Below are 23,503 nucleotides of genomic sequence, written 5' to 3'. Positions count from 1 at the left end.
GTTGCAATATTCGGCAGCAGCAAGCGCTGATTTACACGGAAGTGACCCGACGTCATTGTCACGATCCGTTTAACCGCTTCGGGTCGAATCTCTCGGTGATTTCGATTTCGCGATCGACCTCTGGTCACGTTAACATCGATCCCGTTGGTTATGCGTCTCAAATCGCGCGGATTCAAGCGGGGATCGAACCTCAATGGCGCAAAATGAAATTACGCGGTCAACTTTCGCTTACAGGAATTCAACGAACAGAGGCAACAGAGACGCGCGGAAATGTAGACAGGATTTCCGTGCGTTCGAAATTGTTTTCCAAAAGGAACACGGTATTGCGTATTGTACACGGTGTTTCGTGTCTTTTACGTACAAAATGATAAAAATAAGAAAAAGATGGTGCGCAAATGTGCCTTTGGTTAGAAAGTTTCGATCGATGTAACAACGTACTGGATTTTCGTTTAATTAGCGCCATGTGCTACTTATAGCATGTGAGGTTTTCATCGTTCGAGGAAGAAGGCAAAACGCGGTAGAAAAATCACGGAAGACTCTGCACGCGAAATGGTAAAAATAAGAAAAAGATGGCGCGTCAAATGTTTTATTAGAAAATTACGATAGACATAGGTAAAAATAAGAACGTATCGGAGTTTCGTTTGATTTCAACCTACGTATGTTTCTCATTTTTATTTCTAAAATATAATAGCACCATTTTGCGGAAGAAACATAGCGTTCTTGTACACCAGCATTCGTAAGTATGCTCGTTTTTGATATATGAAATTATAAATAGAAAGATTTCTAATAATCGTATTCTTCGTGATTACTACAATTGTCCGATGAACGAAAAAATACTAGTATGCAATAAATTTGAAAATAAATACTTTTGATGTACAATCTGCTAATAACATATCGTTTAATATAAATTGACCGAAATGTTCGAGCTGTTAGATAGCGAAGGGTAGAGTACATAGAAACAAAGGATACGAATCGAAAACCAAAAAGCCGATATTACTATTTTTTAATACGACGTGACGCGCTCTTTATTTGCTTTTCAGCGGTGTCGGCGTTTTGTTTAGTTGATTGAAAGCCCGCACACTGGTTCTGCGCACAAAGGGATGCTGTATGTAATTGAAGGAATCGTAATTTTTCAACAGAGGAGGCTCATTGTTATTCCAACTTTATCGTTCTCGATTGGATCGTTTCCGAAAGAGGGACAGTCGATGTGTAGAACACAGCGCAGAATTAAAACTTCCTCTTTGCTTTTGTATGGGTATATCGGTTTAGCTTTGCGTGGAAAAATATTTGAGCCAGCGTGAAGCGTGTTGTATTGCTCAAAAAAAAAAAAAAAAAAGACAAAAAAGATGGTAAAAAAACACCCTCCGATTCGATGTACAGTTTCGTGCGAGCTGCGCAATTTGTGGAAAAATAATTTTAAAAAACAAAAGACCGTGTTAGAAAGAATAAAAGACACGATAAGATCGAACTTGTCGCGTCGGAAACAAATCGAAAGTAATGGGAATCGATCGTTCTTCGCGATTCCCCACTAATCGATGTAAAAGTCCCATGATCGGCTTTCGTAATCGCCGACGGGTCGACGACTCGCGTCAACCATTTCCCCGCCAGATGCATCGAAGAAGCGTACATGAAACTAAAAGAGTAGGAAAGAAAACGATAAAAAAAATAAAAGGTATCGGCGATGTGCGAGAAAAGCGATTAATACGCGCGGTTGTACGTCATAGAGTGGGCGGACGTGAATTGGACAGATCGATCGCGTATATCCGGCGTTTATACAAGCGCATTTAACCAGTCGGTGGTGGGGCCCAGTGACCGATGCAAAAATGATTGTCCTGGCAACGGTCTGGTAATCAAAGTGTTAAATTTGTAGCGGCGGAGCGAAGTGAAAGCAAATTTGCATAGTCGCGCGCAATAAACACAGAGGAGGCTAAGCGAGTGATTCGAAATTTTATGAACGGTCATTGTCTGGCCGGTTGAACAACGCTTCTGGCGCCGCGTAGAAACGAGTATTTTATATCGTGTAATAATTTCAAGAGCCCACGGCCCAACCATTATTTCACGCTTCAACTTGCGCGACACATCGCCGTAATGTTTGCGTCTGTCGTTCGCGTTTCTTTTTGCCAAATCCGCCGTTGTGCATTTCACTCGCGCGAAACCCCCGCAAAATGGAACAGGCGAGCTGCGTAAATTGTTCAATCGACCGAGACTCTATTCCCTTTATTTTCACGCATGAACGTAGAACGCGTACGAGGAATATCGATGTGCTTTAGATGCGAAAATCATCTCAGAAGCATCACGTTTGATTTTCACTGTTTCAATGGATGAAATCCCTATGAAATATTCGGATGAGATTCAGAATTATCGACTGGAGATTTTTGCAAATAATCGAGAAACGATGTTTCTCGCAACTCGGTGAATATCTCTTGGCAAGATGCGTTTTTAATTTAGTCTCCAAGTTATTCGGCCAGCGTTGCTTCGTTTAACCTCTCTGCTTTACGATTTCCCTGGATATACGTTGGAACCTGATCAAGCTGGAAAAAATGCAATCGAAGAAAATATTCTCTTTGCGAAACTCTTCAACGCGTGAACCACAAAGGCTTCGAACATGGGTTCACTTGTCGAACTTAATCAAACTTTAATAGTTTAATATTACAATAGTTAAATTGATCGTTGGTAAAGTAAAAAAATTCATCAGCTTCTGGATAAAATCGAAACGTATTTAAATATAAAATTCTTTGTAAAACACTTCGATTCCTGTAACCCCTTAATCGTTATCAGCGGGTCGTAAGCGATCGCGATAACTTACGTTAGAATATATTTTATTTTCATTTGACATTGTATATTTTACGCGATAAAAGCTATCACCGTGTCGAAGAAGAAACACCAAACAAAACAAAACACTTGAAAAGTAAATATGCTAATGCAACGATGCCGCGTTGAGGATTAAAAAGACCGGAACATGCAATTACATTCGATGAAACTAGAATGACAACGATAAAAAGTATTACGTGTACTCGCCTGTTTTTGGCACGGTTCGTGTACCACGCGTGCTCCATTCGGATAAACAATTCTAGGTCGCTATTTATTCCCAAAACTTTTTCAGTTTCAAAGAAATAAACTCTGTTCGATTCCCGGCGTTTCAACTGCGACAAGTCAAATCACTTTCTTTTCTCTTTTTTTCTTTTCTTTAATAGAATTATTCGTCGGAAGGAACGGGAAGAGCCGCGATTTTCGTTCTGAGAAAAAGATTGATATGTTAATCTGCTTGAACGAATTTCAAATCACGATAATTCACGTTCGACTTATCTTTATTTCGTTTTGATAATGTTCGTGCGCAGTATGAACCCACAAGGATACGTTTCCAATCTTTACATGCGAACCAAGAGATCGACCGAGTAAAAGGCAATGGAGAATCCTCTCTTGGTATCGTGCAGCGTTCAAAGCGAACCGCTGGAACCGCCATACGCAAAAATATTCGTGGAAATTCACGTACGATATGGTAGACGAGATGGGCGAACCTTGAGCTCGGTAAACAGGATCGACGAATGTTCACGATAAAGGGGAAAACTTCGTTGTCTGTCACGGGGAAATTTCGCGTTTCCATTTATGCAGTTCGATGTATTGAAAAAGAAACGAAACGAAAGGGGGAGGAAAGTCCTTTGTCGAACAATCGGATCCTTTGACGACATCTCGTGTAAAACAGTGGTTTCAGCACAAACGTTTCTCCCTCTCTCTCTCTCTCTCTTTCCCTCTCTGTCTTATAATAATCTGCGTATACCATGGAGAAAGTTTTTGCTGATTTCTTACTGTCTTCTTTCTTCGTATCACGAGTCGGAATTGATTCGGCTGGTTGCTGCTTATCGGCTTTCGGTGTAAAAATCGATTTCGAATGCGAAAGTGCGTCCGTTCCTTGCGAAGCTCGACATATGGGCCGGGAAAGACAATTACTTTGGATTCTTCGGAATTTTCTCGCGTTCCATTTGCCGCGAGAATGAAGGGAGTTAGCACCATTCGAACTGCAGGCCCAGAGAGTGATTAGGACATCACGGTCACCTGAAAAGCGACGGGAATAGCATCGTGATGACGATGAGAACGAACGACGTCGCCTGAAGATTCGCGCAACCACCGTGCTGCATGGCTGCTGGATTCTCGCCTGAAACATATGCGATATTTCGATTACTTCGATCGTCGTAGAATCATCTGTGTATAGTAGATGTAAAATAAAACGAATTAAATTAATTCTAGGAATTTTCTGTCGAAAAATTTGACACGACTTCGATCATCAAACTATCGATTTAATTATCCACTATAAAAAATACGCGAAACATGTTATACGTGCGCTAACCGTTGCGTTATATACGTTACTCGACATTGTAGGTAGATGTAGAAAGCTGCAAATAGATAAAAACGCCGCTACATCCTGAAATGCAAAAGGAACGAACAGAGTGTGGAATACGGTATAAGCTGAGGGATAAAGAAGCGACTCCCTCGTGGTACGAAGCACCGAGAACACAACATTTGCCAAGCACGAAAGGCACCGGCAACACGCAGGATCACCGGAAATCGATTTAATCTCTGTGAAACAAGAATACGACACTCACGAAGCAGCAGAAAGGCAGAGCAGATCGTACAACGGCAATATCAGAAAGCAACGTGACACAGATAGACAAATGGAAGAAAAAGAGAGATACCAAAGTCGTACAAATATCATAAGAATAAGAATACATCAGACACATGTTACCTCTGGATCGGTAAATGTTAAATATTAAATTCGATAACAATAATATACGCTGTATAAAACACGAGTCTCGCGTTATATAGATAGATCGTACGATTTGGACAAACAGGGTATCGAAGGTAGCCGCTAGCCTGGGGTGAAGAGAATCCAACTGGTATATTCTCGGAATCTACCCAGTATATTCACGGAATCCATCTGACATATTCCCGGAATACACGAATCCGAACTGAATTTGGAGTTCAACGATCTCAATCTCGATCACCGATTTGGATCAATTTAAACGGTGTATCGCAACATCAATGGCTCTCAGGATCATGGAAGGATCAGGATCATGGAGTTGCAACGTATCACGATTTAGAAATCTCGAAGTATATGGTTGTGAGTTTGTGGATCAGGAAACATATATTATATCGCAGTGGAGCAACGATGTTCAACAGATACTCCTTAAGAATTTTTAAAACACGCGATATTTGATTTATAGTTGCGAGCAGTTGATCTCTTTTCCCTCGTATTCAATCAAATATAATACAATTTTGGTGTGTCAGAGAATTTTAATAATTAGTTTATTTATTATCAGTGTAGTATCGTGGACAGATTGACTAAGAAATATCGGGTGAACCATAAACAGACCATCAATGCGTCGTCGATTCTTCAGCCAAATAGTTACGCGGAAGAAAGGCCTACGCGACTGTCACGTAAACTTGAGGGTTGGATGACAAGATAAAATAGCCGAGTCGTAACGCAACTATCAATTTTGCTTTTATTAAACTTTATTATGAATTCAGCAATCGCAATGGAATACACGCTGAACGAACACACATAAATCACAATTCACTCCAACAACTTTATATGAAACTTAGTTACACTGATACGTTTCATAGGCGAAAGACTGACCCCCTCGGCGATTTTAGAAGCGACGTTGAGAGGGCCACGGGAATACGAGGTCGTCCGCCTCTTCTGCGAGCGAGCAGTAAGGGAGAGAAAGAAAAACTCTCACCCTTGTAGGATAAGACGATGGAGGAGGATGGCAGTCAGGCGGCCCAGAGCCGCTTCATCGCCGTCCCAACGGACCACGACTAGAAGGGGCGATAGCGCTAAGGGCACCCCCTAAACTAAACAGACGGAGAATTTTAGGACTGGGAAGGGGGTACAACGGAAGATAATTCATAAAAGGTTCCTGGAGCACTCCTGTCATACGCGCAGGATGGTCATCGTGAAGTTTTAGTCGCTAGGAGTCCGACACTACTCCGCTGTTACTCGATTATTAGCAACAGCGGAATGTCCATGAGGATTTCTCCGCGTACAAAAAAGAAAAAAAAATGTTACACTGATACGTTCAATACGCGACTGGTCCAAGGGTAGAAACCGGTAGAGACTTGTGTGCTAGACTAGATTGGCCGCGTAGTAATGACACACGTATGTGAATGTGAGTGTGTGGAAGTATGTGTGTGCGCGACGTCTCGAAAAACGAGATCCTGCAAATCGTTTATTAAATAAATCTAAAACTATTTTAATATGAATTCTAAGTGTAACCTTAGTGTTGCTTTACTTTCATTTCGGCAATTAAGATCCACAATTCTCAACAGTTACTGGTTTTCAAATCATAGAAAGAGTTTGTCCGAGACCAGCGGCTTCGACATTACGAAGATGCTTACGAAAACGTTTTCACTCAAAGAAAGTTTTTATATTCCAATATAAATTCGCAAAGATTTGAAACGGTATATTTAGTTTGCGATTCGACTGACTTTCTCTTTCGCTTGTATGATTGTAGATATACAGGGTGGTTGGAAACCGGTGGTACAAGCGGAAAGGGGGTGATTCTACGTGAAAAAAGAAGTCGAAAATATAGAATAAAAATCTTTTTTAATTTTTTTTTTAATTTTTCCATCGAGACAACGATCTACAGTGAGATTCATTATAACGTACCGCACGTGTACCGAGCGAAAATTCAAAGTCGATTTTCTCGAAAACAAAGCCTCGAACGAAAAATTGTTATTCTATATTTTCGACTTCTTTTTTCGCGTAGAATCACCCCCTTTCCGCTTGTACCACCAGTTACCAACCACCCTGTATATACATTTAAATGACCGTTTTAAAAGTTTAGAAAATGTACGATTCTTTGAAACAGCTTTTCGTCAGCTATGATTTCGCTTTTGAATTGCTGTAACGTGCCTGAAATAGAAGATCGAACAGGTTCTGAAATGTTTCGCTTTACGAAGCCGTATCAATTGCGATCGCATTGTTAAAAATCCTCGCAGAAAATAAATCTATGTATCGATTAAAATTCAACTGCATACTGCTGATAGTATAGAGAAGTGACATTGAAAAAGCTGGCAGAATAAACGACGTTACAAATATAAAAAGGCTAGCATTTAATCACATATCGACTAACACTTCGAACAGATATACGTTGTTCAATAAATTGAACTATTCTTCATAGAACATGGGATTTATCGAGCAAAAATATCATCGACCTTCAATAATAGAATGATTTGTTTCGATTGTGATCGTAGTTTACGAGACAAATTTCTAACACACGTGTGAATAATACACCGTATTGTTGCGAATCTTGTTTCAAGTTTCAACGAAAATCGTATCTATTGAAATTAACAAAGAGCTGAAATTATAAACGTATCACAGATGAACAACTTTTGGAAAAAGAATACCATTGACGTTAAACATAAACGAGAGATATATAACTAGGCCGTGGACGTTTATACAGATTCATATTTTCATCGACAACTTCATCGAAACGGTTGGAATCTCCATATAGAGATTATTTTGCAATACATGGCGCAATCTTTTTTAATGATTTCAGTTCCGTGAAAGCCGTGAAATCGATATTATATAGTCTCAAGAGGATTCGGTATCTGGGTTTATCACGGTTCAGGGAAAAAGAATGCGGAATTCCGGTCGAAAAAGTCGTGCAGGGATCAGCAATTAAGGAAATGAGGAAAGAGAAGTGGGACAGGGAATGTAGCGCGAAGGGATGGAAAAATATGAGGTGAGAAATGATGGACGACGATGAGGGACAGAGAGATGGAAATATATCGTGAGGCCTCGACTTAGACCGGATTAATGTACGGTTCTTGATTTTTCGCTAATCTCTGATCTCCCCTCCGCCTGCTTAAGAACTCTTAATTCGATTTCCTCGTTTAATTATATGTAAGGCGACGCGATTGAAATTAACGTGGAACATCGGGAGCAAATTCGCGGAGAAATCTCATTTAAAAGCCAGCAGGGAATCGCTCGATAAACGTGTCATCGCCGGATTTTACCGGAAATCAGGACATTGGAATTAGCGTGTGCTAGATTCTTGCAGAGGACGATGGAAACGGAAGAATTTCTCTTATTAGCGGAATTCAGTCCGAGAAAGTATAACTTCCATCCCATATACATTAGAAAAATAAAATGAAACGTATCAGTGGTATTTTCTCTGTCAACGGGACAAGTTATTAATATTTTTTTTTTATTTATTAAAATTTACAATCAATTCTCGCATTGAGAATTTTCAGTAATAAATTATTAATGTAATCGAATTTCTCAAAATTTAATTTTTATTGAAAAATTAGCTCGTTCGTGTTTCCATGTGTATTAGTTTCATGAAATTCTACTTAATGTTAGACGCGATGTTACGTAGCGATGAACGTAGCGTTATCCTCTATGGATATCGACGAAACAATCTTCAAGTGAAATTCACAGCCACGAAATTGCAATCAGATCGCCGTAAAGCAGAACAGTGTTCCTATATTGTACCGCTGCAACGTTTGCAGGAGGCTTAACGATCGGCTCAATGAAGCATAAATGGATCATAGCCTAGAATTAATTTCGATAGTCTAAATTATACTTGGATGCACAGCAAAATACGAGCACACGCTTTCTTTTCGCTTTTATCCGCTACTCTACCGATTACAGCCTGCCACGTCAACATTCATTTAATTCGTCTCCTAAGATTTAAGTATCCAGTTTTTCATCGATATATTTTTCATGATTCGAGCGGATATTATTTGCGAACATCGTACAATTTCCTCCTCCATTCATCGTAAATTACCATAAATTAAGATTCGCCATACCGATAAAGTACGCGTTAAATTTTTGATAATAATCGCGTAAATTTTCACGAACAATATTTATTTTTTCTACCGAGAACCCAAGTTTCAAACGTCTAGAAGCTGATTCAGCGCGACAGCCTCTTCATATCCAAACTGGTTTCAGAGCAGAAAACTCCTGCAATCGTTTTCGATATTCAATTAAACGGTGACGCAGTTGAAAAAATTTACTACCCTGTTTACGTTCGACTCTAGTAAGCCGAGTCTCGCGATTAGCTCCGGATCTTCGTTTCGTTAATTGGCTCTTTCTGATTTTCAGGGTACAGCGTATCTTGGAAGGAACCGTTCATTCGCGACCAAGGAAACGAACCTATTTTCCTAACTGCTATAAAGGCATCGATCCCTCTCGCGTGGCAGACTTTCTTACGGAACTGGATCCACTGATTAAAATGGAAGAACCTAAATGGCACGGCGAAAGAAGCCTAATATACAAGTTGATCGAAAGTGAAGATTCATGATGATTCACGAAGCGAAAATTATTGGTTTTCGTTATCTTTGTCCGTGCAAATCACTGATGAGAGGGATTTCTGTGTTCGAGATGAAGGTAAACTTGTTTTCAATGATAAGGTACCTCCTTCACCTTGTTCGAGTCATCTTCGATTTATATAACAAAAGCTTGTAAGTTTACAAAAAGCATACGAATATTTGTTATCTTTGAGAGTAGAAGACTTTGACATAGAAGAAGCACAATTTCTTATTGGCATATGCAGTCGTTTACAAAATTGTTCGTACACTGTATAAAAGGCCAATTTTATTGAAATAAAATGCTACGACATTCTACTGCAAAATTAACGTGTTGCAATGTACCAAATGAATTGAGGGCTTGGTTATCGTCATACGCGTTGAAGCATAAAATACGTATCGTTATAGAAATTTACTTTGTTTTTTTGCTTTGTCAAAAAAGAGATCGTTTCTTTATAAAATGTAGGCGCAAATTTTTATGAGCGATTGGAAATGTTTATTTAATTTATTTAATTGATTATATAATCGTCTCGAGCATCATCGTCCGAATACAAGTCTATTTCACTGGTTCAACAACGATCGAGCACGTTTCCGAGAAAACCGATTTGAGTCTTTTCCCGAGGATGGTACTCTTGTCGAATATTCTGGTAAAAGAATACGAGCACTTCTAGAGTACTGTTGAGAAGTTGAGCTGGAAAGGTGGAGCCTCGTTTGTCTACAGATCCCAGGATTCTATCGCAGTCGTGGATGGCACAGAGATTGGGTAATCGATGCATAAACGAACTCTAGAAATTCGATTCTTCTCTCTCTCTCTCTCTTGTTATACACTTCGTAAATTCTATTTTAACCGATTTTTCAACGAGAGCTGTCTTGCTAAAAGAGAAGCCGAATAATTTCAAACGGAATTGAAAAGAAAGATAAAAAATTAGGCTGAAATATTTAATAACGAAATATCTATCGTACGGCTAATATATCCTTCGTAGAGTTAGATACAAATTACAACGAAGCATAAATTACATATACGAGGAATTAGCGTCAAGTTACGTGGTACAATTTTCGATTACGTTATTTTATGTCCATTATGAAGGCGTCTACACTTTTTATTACGCAATTTGTTTCATAAATGCAAACGTATAAATACAGTTTTCTTTCTACGAGTTGGCCGGTTTATCGCGATAAGTTTCCGGAATGGATTGTTCAATTTTGTTAGAAACGGAACGTAAGAATTTACGCCGCACCTTCTCCGTGTAACAGAATAACAAACATCTTTTTAATTAATTAAAAGAACGCAAGAAATATTTACAAGCGCGTTTCCGTATTTCCCAGGAATGTAGACGAAAATTGGCGAGGGAAACATTTGAGGGAAAAAGAAAAAAAAGAAAGGAAACACAGTGGAAATATTAACGTGTCTCGTTAAGCCTCCGCAGTGGGACGGCGAAGTTTCGCGGCCATTTATAATAAACGCAGGTTTAAAACGCTCTGCCGACACTAAAACACGAAGGTCGTGGCGTTGTGAAAAATCTTGTATATTTCATGAAGTGCAGCCGGGGCACTCGTGGCGGGTTCCGGAAGTGGCACTTGAACTTGTTGAGCACGGCGGAGAACCTCGTCACGGCCGGGGAAATAATTTGCACAGTCAATATTACAAATTGCCGCGAATTAAATTCAACCCGGCGTGACGCGCCACGGCGACGAGCATCGTTAATAAAGACGATGAACGTCCTAAATCGCGGTTGCAAATTCTCGTGAAACTATCGTTCGTTCTTTCCCGTCACTGGCTAGTCACAGATTTTATTTGCAACGTCAATAAGAAAACACCCGGGCTGCAATTAGAATTCAAGCCTCGCCTTCGTTCCTCGGTTTCCCTTTTGTTTCGTTTCTTCTTGTTAGAAAAAAAAAAAAAAAAAAAATCGAGACTTGAATTTAACGTAGAAATAATGATCTCGAATGGGGGCTGTTTTCTCACCGTATTTCTTTTCTTCTTCTTTTCCCTTTACGTAGACGCAAGTACGAACGTGTTAAACTTTATACTACTAATTATTATTTTATATTTTTTTATATATTATATGGTAAGGAGTGTTTGTAACCTCGATAAGATTCTGGTCTTTCTGAAAAAAATTGTGAACGACTGTGTTTCATTTGTCTCGATTATTTTTTCCAGCGTCGATGTTTATGGTTTAACAAGAAGATTACAAGAGACGAACATGTAAAACCACTTTTTCTATATTTTATATATAAACTACATCGTTGGTAAATGTAATAAAATTTTATGCGACATAATAGTATTCATCATCTCGTTAAGTATCATTGTACGCTACATAAAAATAAGCTGTGACGTTTGTAAATGGAATAAATTATACGATTCTATGTAACGTACTAATATATCATTAAATCGATGAATAAACATATACGTGTTCCTTGTATACCGAAACAATTAGAGATTGGTCGAAATGCGACAAATTACGATACCGAAACATTCCATCATCGGCTAATTACCAATTAATTATGTCAGAATACAAATCGTCCTTCACATCTGTTTACCATACTTTATTGCAATATTCGCGGGGCATTCGTAATTTTCAGTTAATTCTTCGCTCTAATTTAACATTGCTATAAGTAGGTAAACTGACATAACAAGGTAACTATCAATTGACGACACGAATTATTAACTTTTGCCTGTTTAGTATGAAACCATTGCCAAACGGAAGATTAACTGGCAAATTTACCGTCAAACCGTGCTACATCTGCTTGCTGCGTTAATTCTTGTATAGTACGTTGAATCAACAAATAGTTTTCCTCGGATTTTGAATAAAAATATGAAAATATACGAAATCAAACGAATGCGAAGCGGACTTGTGCTTTGAAAGATATTTAATTCAAAGAAATGGAATTTTTATCTCTAATGTCTTTTTAGTCTGAAAGTTACTTTCTTAAGTATTTTCCTATCAAAGTGTTTGGTATTATCATCGATTGTTTGATATTTGACAACTTTGTAGAAGAAAAAGTATTTACTGCTGCACGGAGAATAAACATTAAGGAAATAATAAAATGTCGAAACTGCCACGATTTTTCTGGATAAAGAATCAACGAGAGTAGCAAGGCACGTGAAGTGCGTGATACGTCTGCAATATTTTATTGAAACACATTACAACGTACCGACTCGACGTACGGTACTTTATCACGATACAGCTTGCAGCATTGCTATTTTCATAACTGCGTTTCAATATTTACTATTGTTCGATCTTCCAATAAATACGATAAAGTATATTCCAAACAATATAATACGCAAATTTTGACAGATCGTCGAAGATAGTACAAGTTCCATAATACGCGAAAGGAAGTTCCAATTCCATCGCTGGATTTCTATTTTGATTTCAGTGAAAATTGCATACACGTTATACGTACGTGAACAATTTTCCATATAACTGGTCTCTCTTTGTCCAAACGAAATCTTCCGATCAAAATTCTCCAAACATCGTCCCATTAAAGAATTCCCATTCCATTTCAACTTATCAGCATGGCTAGCATCGTGTTCTCCTAGCTCGTCAGGTTAATTCTCCGGGGGACGAACGAGAAAAGCGCAGTTTGTTGCTCGCGAGACTCTCGACTCTCGACGTCGAAGATTTCTCAGTCACAGCCAAAAGTATGAGAGAGAGAGAGAGAGAAAGAAAGAGGAGAGGAACGTGGGACGAGATCACTAAAAAAGGCGTATGCGAAATGAGCTGCCAAGCACCCTCTGGAGATACCTTCTGTCTATTATACATGACCGCGTACACCGCTTCCGTTAACTACGTCTCGCGGAGAGAGCTTTGCAAACTCCTCACGCTCGTTGTCCCCGTCGACGTCGTCGTCGTCGACGACGACGTGGTTCGCCCAGTAGAGAGAGCGACCATGAGAGGACCAAGAGGCTGGCTACGAAGGGTGAGTTCTACCGGCGAGAGAAACCATGACTCCGTAGGAGAAACCAGCAAGAAGAGATAGAGAGGGGACACATCCTAGTCCTCGAGAGCTTGTGGTTAGGGTTATTAATGGGCAGGGCGTGACATCCCGCGAAATAACCTCCCTAACCCCGTCTCCATGCCAGAACCAAGCACTCCATAGCCAGTCGGTTGTCTGCTCATAGGCGTTAACTGGGCCAAGAACTGCTCATTTTCGAGAACGAGACCTTTCCTATCTTCCTCACGCCCTAACGTCGTCTTCAACTTCTTTCTTTCTCTCTCTCTCTCTCTTTCTCTCTCTCTCTCTGCTTCTTTCTTCTCTTAGCCTTTTATTTGCCCCTTTTTGCTTTCGCTTCAACCGCTTACACCCGACTCTCGTTCTCCCCACTCGGCTTTCATTACGTTTTTGCTTCCATTTTTACGGCGACTTGCGAACCTTCCACCCACTTCCACTCGACTCTTCTCGAGCGTGTACCTCCATTCGGGCATCGTGGTGTGCAGCCGACAATTATCTTTACGAATCCGGCGTTCGGGAAACGGGTACCCGTGTTTCAGCAGTAGGACCAACGCCACGAAATGCAACGTGATAGACGTTTCTCGAGCTTTTCATGTTGTTCAGCTTCTTTTGTTGCGCTTCTTTTCAATGCTCCGCACGCTTCGCGGATCCGCTATTCGAACCTTTCTTTTTAAGCGAGGTTTCGTAGCGGGAATATCGTCATCGAGAATTAAAATCGCAGAAAGCGTCGTCGTAAATTATTGTAAAATAGGATTTTATTTGTTCTCGTTAAGAATTGTATTGTTATCGCTTGTGCGTTTAGAATAAAAGTTGCTAGAGATGCAACATTCGACGCAATGTTATTCGAAATTTAATTGCAAAGTTGAGAATGCTGGATAAAAGTTTGGTGCTTGAAATTTCCTTATACGCCTGTTAATTGATACGAACGTAACGCATGAATTAAAAATTTTAACAACGATTAACAACGAGCAACTGTAACAAGTACGATAATAAGTTGCTTTATATCGAAGTTATTTCGAAATTTCGTTCGCAAAACGTTAGAACGATTCGTATCGAATTTATATAATCTCTAAAACTATTTATTTATATTATTTATTTGTGACGTATATTATATATTATAGTTTATATTTTAATGTAAAACGAACGAAAAAAAGAACTTATTGGAACGAAGTTTTGAAACGTGTTAATTTGGATACTTTGATAAAAGGAGTTCGACATATCTGTAATTGCAGTAATAAAACTGGAAACTCATCAAAACTGGTATCGAAATCATTAACAAGTTGAATATAGGTCCGTAAACCGTTGGAAAACAGTATAGTTGAATAGAGTTAGCAAGCGTTTCCATTTAAATCCGTAAATCGTCAACGAATGGCATTTACCCTCCTGGAATCACACGGGGAGAAACCGCGGGACGATTAAAACGATAATAATAATAATCGCAAAACGATTCATTACGAGCTCGAATGACGGTCGAATTCATTCGTTAAACGTGGCCCCCGGGGCACCCCTATTCTCCCCTCTGCCCTCGAATTAGCCCGTTTCAACCCTTCAAATGTTCCACCGGCAAATTAGTTTTCGAAACGACTCGAGGGCATTGACAACTACCGTGGAAAGTCACGAAATATCTGAAGGATACTTACAAAGTATGATTCCGGATGCGTCGAGATAACGAGGGATATTCATGTACAAAAATCTCGTTTGAAGTAAATTGTTGGGGTCGTAAACGATTTAGGTTTACGTTAGAAATTACGTTAGTAGACGAACGGACGAACTGACTAATCTTTAGCTCTATCTTACACTTTGTGTTTCTCAAGATTCACGAACCGAAACAAACGACGTCTTTTTCGCGAGAAGTATATTTAAATATATTTGAACAGACGTATATTTGAAGAAGTATATTTGAACAGACGCGTCTTTCCAACGCACTATCCAACCGCTTTGTTCGTATTTCTACGAAATTCTGTCAAGATACACAAGATCTAATCTAAAACGAAACAATTGCATGAAAAGTATTATTGAAGTAATCGAAGCGCCGAAAATGTCGGTAGAATGCGTCCGAAGAACGGACACGAAACCTACGCTATTCCACGTCAAACAGATTACGTACAATGTTCTATGTATAAATAATATACGCAGATAAAAATTTATATAACATTAACAATGAATTTTTCACTAGGTGAAATTTATATAAAATAGGGTGATTCCAGTCATATTCTCGTTTTCGATATTTTTTCTTGCCGGACTTAAAGCACACGATTTTTCTCATTTCTTCGCTGCTGTATCAAAGATCGCTGTTGTTTCGTAATACGCAACGAGTTTGATTATTCCGTGGAAAGTTGGAGATTAAATTTCGAGACGTTGAAGGTTAAACGACTTAACTAAAAGCCACGCCCGTTTCGCGACACCCTGTATATACCGGTCACGATAGTTTCACGGAAGGTTTCCAGCAATCGAGACAATAGAATAAGATAAGAATCGAGGTTGAGAGAAGGGGCGAAATAGAAAGGGAGGTAAGGACAAGGGAGATTCGTCGAAACCCTCGGGCAGATAACGTCGACTAATGTGTTTCATCTGCAGCGTGGTTCACGTTTAATTAATAACCGCCACGTACCCCAAGGGTAATGTATATTAATTGTAAAGAAAAGAAAGAGAAGAAGGAAACAGTGGCGGGATGGCGCTGCATCGAAATTAAAACCATCCCTGACCGTTCTTTCCACCTTAGGATGATGCTCGCGGGCGCACCTGTACACGATACTCGACAAACAACGTATAATTATGCGCTGTAAATTATCACCGTTGTCTAGCGCGTAAAGATAATACTCGAGCGACGTGTATTATCGCGTAATTAATTTCGTTTCGCGGTTCATAGACGTGCTATTTACGGCCGGAAGCTTTTGTCGAGAAAACGATATTTCAATCGGTAAATTTGTTACAGATTTTATCGCGGATTAGTTCGGAGGTGATGCAGTTTCCTGCATGAAGATTTGCAGGTACTTCAACGTCGAATAATTAAAAGATTTACTGAGATTTTTGTGTACGAAGATTTGGAGATACTCGCATGCTAAATAGTTGGAGGATTTAGCGAGATCGGAGCAATCTAAATGGAGATGCAGAGATGAATATTAAATATATTTGTGTATTCTAAATTAAAAGTGGGAGTTTAGAGGGCTTTACGAATTCAGTTACGAAACGACAGTCTAAAGCTTCGATATCTAATTCTCGGTTAGTTCGAGAAGCCCAGATACGAGAACATGGCAAAAACGATTTGCCAGAATGTAGCAAATTTTGAATTACAAGAGAGTATTACTAGCAATATATCTTATTTCCTATAATAACAAAAATAAACTTTATCGAATAATTTTGCTAACTATGACGAAACGACTCTTCCAACTTAATTCTTCCTTTCTTCTTCTTTTTTTTTCTTTTTGGCTAATCTACGACGTAAAACAACGGTCCTAATACATATATACCTGCATAAGCGGTGTATCTTCGTTTTGTCGTGTTCTCGCTCGATCACCAAAAGCGTTGGACGCGTTAGATCGAGAAGACGCGCGAGAGCGATGTGTATGCAAGACGCGGATAGCGCAGAGTTATTGCCTGAGGTGTTGTATGCAGGTAACTACAAGGACGGCCAGAATAATGCTGGAAGTAATGCGAATTTGCTTGACAAGTAGTCGAGCAGTCGCGAGTCGCATTCGAAATCAGTGTAGACTCGAAGCCCTGAAACAGTCTTTCGAGAATTCCGCACGTGGACTGACTGGTCTACGAACGTTCCGTCAAACGTCCACGCGTTCTACGTGTGTCCATCTACGATGACCAAGTCGCGTTTCTCGTGAAAACGACAGTTGGAGAACATGCGAATTACGATCGACCCTTCTGGCCGTGGCAAACGTAATCGTCCGAGCATTTTCGCGCCGGAAATCGCGGCACGGAATTTCCACGTCGTACCACTCTCTCGCGTTTTCGGCAAGATTCGTCGTTTTGTCGAAAGCAAGGTGCACGCGAGTAGACTGCGAATTCGCCGCCGTTGGCTGCTAGCGAATACGTTGGTACGAAATTGGAACAATATAATTCTTTAAACTGCGATGGAATATCGTTAAAGATAAGTTATGCTTTAGTTCCTTCGTAAAACAGGACCAGGTTACAATCCCAAGAAACGAGATTAATCACAGAATTCCGCGATTATCGAAAAACAGAGCGACGAGAAAGCGATACGGGTAATAGAAAAATTATCGCGGACCATTCTATTCTGTAAGAAATATTCTGTCGCTAAATTATACCTCGATATTTATTCCTCACCCGAAACAATAAAATAAGCGACAGTAGCTTTCGAGCGATTTGAAACGTATTAGGTCGTCCGAAAAGTTTCTTTCGTTTTGTAAGGAAGTAATGGATGCACAACATTTTCCGCTTTATATTATTTTAGCGAATTACGTATGATCCATTTTGTTCTATCAAAATAAAGATCACAACGTTCGACAGATTAGGTTTCATGTCTGTATAAAGATACGCCGTTGCGAAAGACGTGTCTGTAAAAGAAAGACACTTTTCCGACAACCTAATATTATTAACCAGCATCATATGAATAAGAATGGAAAATATCTGGGTGATTTTATAATTGAGATACAAAATTCGTCTGTCAATCATCCGTATCTCACATCTTTATACCTCCCTCTCTCCGCTTTATCCAATTTCGACTCGACGCTCTTAAATCACGGTGTTCCCCGTGACGCGGAAAAACTGTGGCGGAACAAATAGTCTCGTTTTCCAGGTCTTCGTTATTCGCCTCGTCTCTTTGAAAAAACGGAAGCTTCGCCGCGAATATGATCAGGTCGGCTCGCTGACTCGACTCATGGTAATCCATGGTAAATAATGCACGATACTTCCGCGGCTGGTGTTCTGATACTTCCGGGCTGTCCGAGCCGCGAAAAGCCCCGCGAGAAGCAGTTTCCACCCTTCTTCGTTGGAAACTTCAAAAGCCACTTCTATCTTCCGATCTAAAGCCCGCGTTTAGCGGCGTATGTATCGTGTGAGACGGTGAGCCTCATCGATTCGACTTACACTCGATTTTCCTCCGGATACAAAAGTTACCGGGGGCTTACGTTGTTCCAAAAGCGGAGGAGGAAGAGAGGTTGAGAAATCTGGGGCAACGTCGTTCGATGCTGGCAGGAAGTCACTCGGATACACAGAGCCGCTCAGCTTTTTAGCTCCGAGAAATGCAACGCGCTCCGAAATGAAATGGAGTGGATGCGAGCATTCCGTGTTTTATTTTTATTTAACTACGAGATGCAGATTATTCGAATCGGTAATTTTGATAATGGATTAGAAAATTTCTCAACCCGAAAATGTTGAATATTATAGGAAATACGGAACGAAATTTTGCATCTTTTTCACGTCAAATATATTTCTCAGATACATTCAGTCTCGTACATAAGACCCGTACGTTACATAAATTCAAATATTCGCTGACGGATATGTCGTAACGATTTAATTGTCTAATTAGCACTGATGACGCGACTGTTGCCTTTTAAATCTCAAGAACCGACGTAAATTTGCGTATGCCGTTTATAAGTGGAATATTGTATACCTACTTAACGAGGAACATGAAGCTTAGTGTCTGTTCGTCTACTACAATCTACTGACGCACGTGGTGCGTCGATCCAGTCGGGTAACATCGTAGTACTACTGTTGCAATTTTTATCTCAGAAATCGTATATATTATCTACGCGTTTCGTTTCACGTAACGCGTGTTCCGACGAAACGATCTGGAAAGACAAAGCGTGGCGAATAACTCACGAGCAAGGAAAAGAGACGCGAGGAAACAAAGTGGCCGAAAAGGAGCAACTTACGTGCTGCGTCGCACAAATAACAGAGCGCATCGATCACCGGTTCGAGTACCCGAGGTTGTAGAAACGCTTCGCTAGAGATACAAGATAAAGGCACTCTTTCTCCACTGCATCGATATCATCCGTCGTAAACGGAGAGACAAGCAACTTACGGAAAAATGGATCGAAGTCGAGAGACAAGGGCTCCGCGTATACGCGATGATACAAAGCTTTGCGGATCGTGCGTAAAGCGAAGGATTCAAAGGTCGATCTGGTAAAAAGGGAAATCTAGAGAATCTCGAGTAAAATCGCGACGAAACTGGAAGAGCAAGAGGGTGAAAAGGAAGGGAGCGAAGAAAAAGCGCGGCACAGTCGAAAGGAGAAGACTCGGCGAGGGAAATGAGTCGGCCTGAATATCTCCGAAGAACTTTTCCATGAATACGCCATGCATGAGCACCGGTGACAGAGGAGGAAGGGGCCAGCCGCATACGAAACACCGTGGCTTCCTCGAGGATCGGAAACCGGAAGAGGAACGAGAAAGGACGGTTGACGAGGGCGAAGCGAACGAACGGCAGAATAAATTTGAAACTTAGCGATACAAAGAGCTCGGGGCCTCGCACTTCACGAATCACAAGTTCTCGGATCTGTCGTCAGAATCGTCCTGTGCTATTTTTCCCCTCAAGCGGTGGTCAGAAAGTATCTGCTTGTTATCGTCGTTCCGTTCTTTTGTGGTGAGATAATATCGTACGATGATACCGATATATGTTAACGACAGAATTTTTTTTTCTTTTTTTTGTATTATTTAATTTATACTTTACAATTTGTCCAGCTGGGCAGTTGGTAAATTTTTCTAGCTTAATTGGTAAGTAACACGGGGATGGCTACCCCCAGTGAGATACCATTTTCGAACGACAGAAATTAACGGTAAATTGTAAGAAAAGTGAAAAGAATAATAGAGAGCTTCTCCTAACGTAAATCCTGAAGGTGAAGTACCATTACTAATTCCGAATGTGCAAGGATATATGCTCTAAAAAAGACTCGTTGATTCGTGCAGGCTTAAGTAGAGAGGATGTTTAGACGTGTTCAAATCACGTACTTCTATTTCGTGTGTCTGAGAATAACCATTTGAAGGTGGCTCAACTACATTTTCTTGAGTTATCACTATTTCCTCTTGGGACTCTGATCAAAGTATATCTACATCTTGCTTTTCAGTTACATGTTGTTCGGGCTAAGGAACTGTCAAATTCGCCAACGGCATTGTATTCGACGTTGCGTTATTATCTGTGAAATTGTAGATGTTTTTGTAAAATATTTTTGCGTGCATGGTTGTCATAACGTACAATATGTGAGTCATAACATAATATACACATTCTACTCGCGTTGATGTAATTACAAAAGAAGAAGCAAAGAATCATGATAATTTTAACACACGACGATCATAGATATAGAAACAATATCGAAGTTGCTGGTCCATCGAATCAAGAAAATTCTCATAGTGCAACGAGTTGACGTATTGCTTGCAGTTTAAGAAATATCTTTATACGCATGTATACTCTGCTGCAACTTTTATCAGCTAATTACAAAGTGAGTTCAATTTATATCGTTGAGGTTGACTGATAGAAGAACGGATGGATGAATTTGTAATAGAAAAATATATTGAAATAAATAAAGGTATAAATATAATGTATAACTTTATGCTGATTCAAATCCTTACTTTCTTAGTGTCATAATACAATGGAAAAATAGGGTGTGCGTTCATATATTTATAGCAAAAGAACATTAGCAAAAATGTTAACCTTACAGCTTTAGCTAAAGGCCACAAAGAACATAAACAGAAATCTATTTATTAGTTCTTTTGTTCCTAGACCTTGTAACCCAAAACGTAATTTATATTCAAGGGCACAATAATACGGACCTCTCCTTATTTAGAATATTTTTGTTTCACTAAATTCTATTCTCTTCGTAACAGCGGTCTCCAGGTTACGAATATACATAAACAAAGATGTAGAGTTTTTCTGCAAGTAATTACTTCAGCATAAATGGTGGTAAAAAGGTTAATATTTTATTCACAGTTCATAAACGCGAATGTTTACGAAATCCAGAAAGAAATACCTAATTTTTCCCACTGTTTCTACCACTTTTTTCATTGTTACTTTCCTTGTAAATTAAAAATTTCCACGAAATCCTCGACGATCGTATTTCGAATCAGCATAGAGATATTCTCGCGAGGATACATATGGCGATCTTCGTCCTATTCTTCGATCGTGAAACTCCGTTTCGCAAAACAATTACTCGCCGAAGCAGCTTCGCAAGAAGAAGCGAGGACTTCTTGAAAAGTCCAAGTCGGCGGTATAAACGATGAACAAGGAGTGGAACGGAAATTGCGCGACAGAGCTCGATCGGAAGTTGTTCGGTTGCATCGGCGAGTGGCTTTCCGGTCCGGCGTGCTTAACAGCAGACGGTAGACTATTTTCTTGCAGCGGCAGTTCCCCGTTGGATGACATGGTCGGTTATGTAAATGTCTCGAGGGAAATGAAAATCGAGATGAAACGGGTATCCGCGAACAGCAATCGAGCGAGCCGTCATTGGCAGACTCTTCATGAGCCCCCGTGTCGTGTTTCTCAACTTCTTCGATTACTCATCCGTATTCCACGGGCTTGGATTTCATAAACGGCACGAAAACGATGTGGGGTAAGAGAGAATGGAACGAAAAGGAAAAGGAAAGAAGAATAATAGACAGCGACGTCGTTGAGAAGCCATAGAGAATGAATTATCGACCGTGCACAAGCTTGGAAAATTCTATCGGTAGCGCGCGAGAGGTGGCTGTAATCTTTCGTTCCCCTTCGAGCCTCCCAAACACCGTTATCAGTGAGAAACAGAGGCCCCAGCGTTCGCTCTAACCGAGACACACACCCGATAGATCACCTGCTCGATAAACTGCTAAACAAACGTGCTGTATATTATAGTTGTGCTTCTAACCTTCCATTTACTATCTTCGATGGATGCGTCGCTTCCACGGGATGTCGCAGTAATCATAGTGCAATTGACAAGGACACGATTCCTAGGTGAAAAAATAAATCGAGAATACAGGAAATAATTTCTTTCGTACGATACTTCGTTGTCGACGTATGTGCTTTCCCGTATCATTTTCTTCGATATTGCTGAAATGTTTGAAATATCGTTTCATAGCTTCTTCGCAATTATGCGTAATATTTACGATAAATGATTGGCTTCGGACGTGTGTTGGTTGAATCGAAGATCGTTCCGGACAAAAGTGTCGTACGAAATCGATGAAAATATCGGAAGAATTATAGAATTTGCTCACGATCGCAAAATAAAAACTTTAGGTTGAAACATCGTTTTAAAATTTGTATGATCCACGAGCCATTAACTCAAAACTCCTAAGTAAGAGCTTTGATTAGTAACGCCATAAATACGCCGTCAGTTACGAAATTACAAAGTTTCTTAAAACCAAAGTCCCCGTTGCAGGTGGAGACACGCCTACCCTCCACGTACAGTTTCCAGGATACTGAAGTTTAATATGAGTAAGAGGAAAAAGAAGATGGGATAGGAAAAAGGACAGATGGTCCCTCTAGAAAATTGGACGCAGTCTAGAGGAAACGCTGAACAAGAGGAAAATGTAACGCAATATACAATGTAATGAATGGTACACCCAGTGTGTCGTTAAAATAATGTACACCCTTAACCCGTATCTCTTTTATAAATACAGTAACGCAACCTAGGTATCTCGATTAGCAACTTTCTCACATTTTTCTTATATATGTATGTCGGAGATGAAAGGACATCGGGGCCTTTCTTTTGCAATTTTTGGGAAGATTCCCAATACTTTAGTCCAGAGTATTTATTATAGCTGCACTTAAATAATAAAACTTAGAGGTAGTTGTTATGATTCAATCCGATTATGTTTGCCCGAGATTCGTGACAGTGGGCTTGGGCTCGAGGTGACACGACTGGTCGTCGAACGTAGCCACGGTCACGGGATGAACGTTTTTACCTAACAGAGAAGTGCCAATATCGTGGGACACACGTTGTATTAACAATCAAACCCCGGGCAGGAGCAATGTCAGCTCTACGCGGGTCTGCCCAGCAACGACGGCTGGAATTTTGTTGGTATCCCCGGCCAATATGCAACGAACGAACGCGATCGTAAGGAGAGGAAAATTTCCATCAGTCTTTTATTCTTGCGATCACCTTGCAGAGTTTTCGCATCGTCTTTACGCGCAGTATTATACCGAGCATCACAGCAAACGTTACTTTGTGCTTCGAAATATATTCTACGTTTAACAAAGAGTTACCCCGTTGACCGTGGATTCGTTATTGAACCTAAGAACATTGTCTTTAATATCTCGAATACCACGGTTATTTGTCAAACTTTGTAAAAATCAATATTTATA

The 23,503-nt window shown here is 40.0% G+C and overlaps 1 protein-coding gene across 1 annotated transcript in view; it reads right to left on the bottom strand.

The window, feature by feature from the left end:
* Window positions 1-2,659: 2,659 nt before the first annotated feature.
* Window positions 2,660-23,503, bottom strand: part of LOC117236337 (peroxidasin-like) — a 343,800-nt gene continuing 322,956 nt past the window's right edge. Inside the window, exon 9 of the mRNA XM_033499179.1 lies at window positions 2,660-4,153. Within this exon, the coding sequence (XP_033355070.1) occupies window positions 4,050-4,153 (104 nt within the window). The 3' untranslated portion in view covers window positions 2,660-4,049. The remainder of the gene's footprint in view (window positions 4,154-23,503) is intronic.

This window comes from Bombus vosnesenskii, unplaced genomic scaffold (genome assembly GCF_011952255.1).
Source record: "Bombus vosnesenskii isolate JDL3184/JDL3185 unplaced genomic scaffold, Bvos_JDL3184-5_v1.1 scf7180000013348, whole genome shotgun sequence".
NCBI lineage: Eukaryota > Metazoa > Arthropoda > Insecta > Hymenoptera > Apidae > Bombus > Bombus vosnesenskii.
Note: the sequence above shows the minus strand (reverse complement) of the source record. Positions and strands in the feature narration are given on the sequence as shown.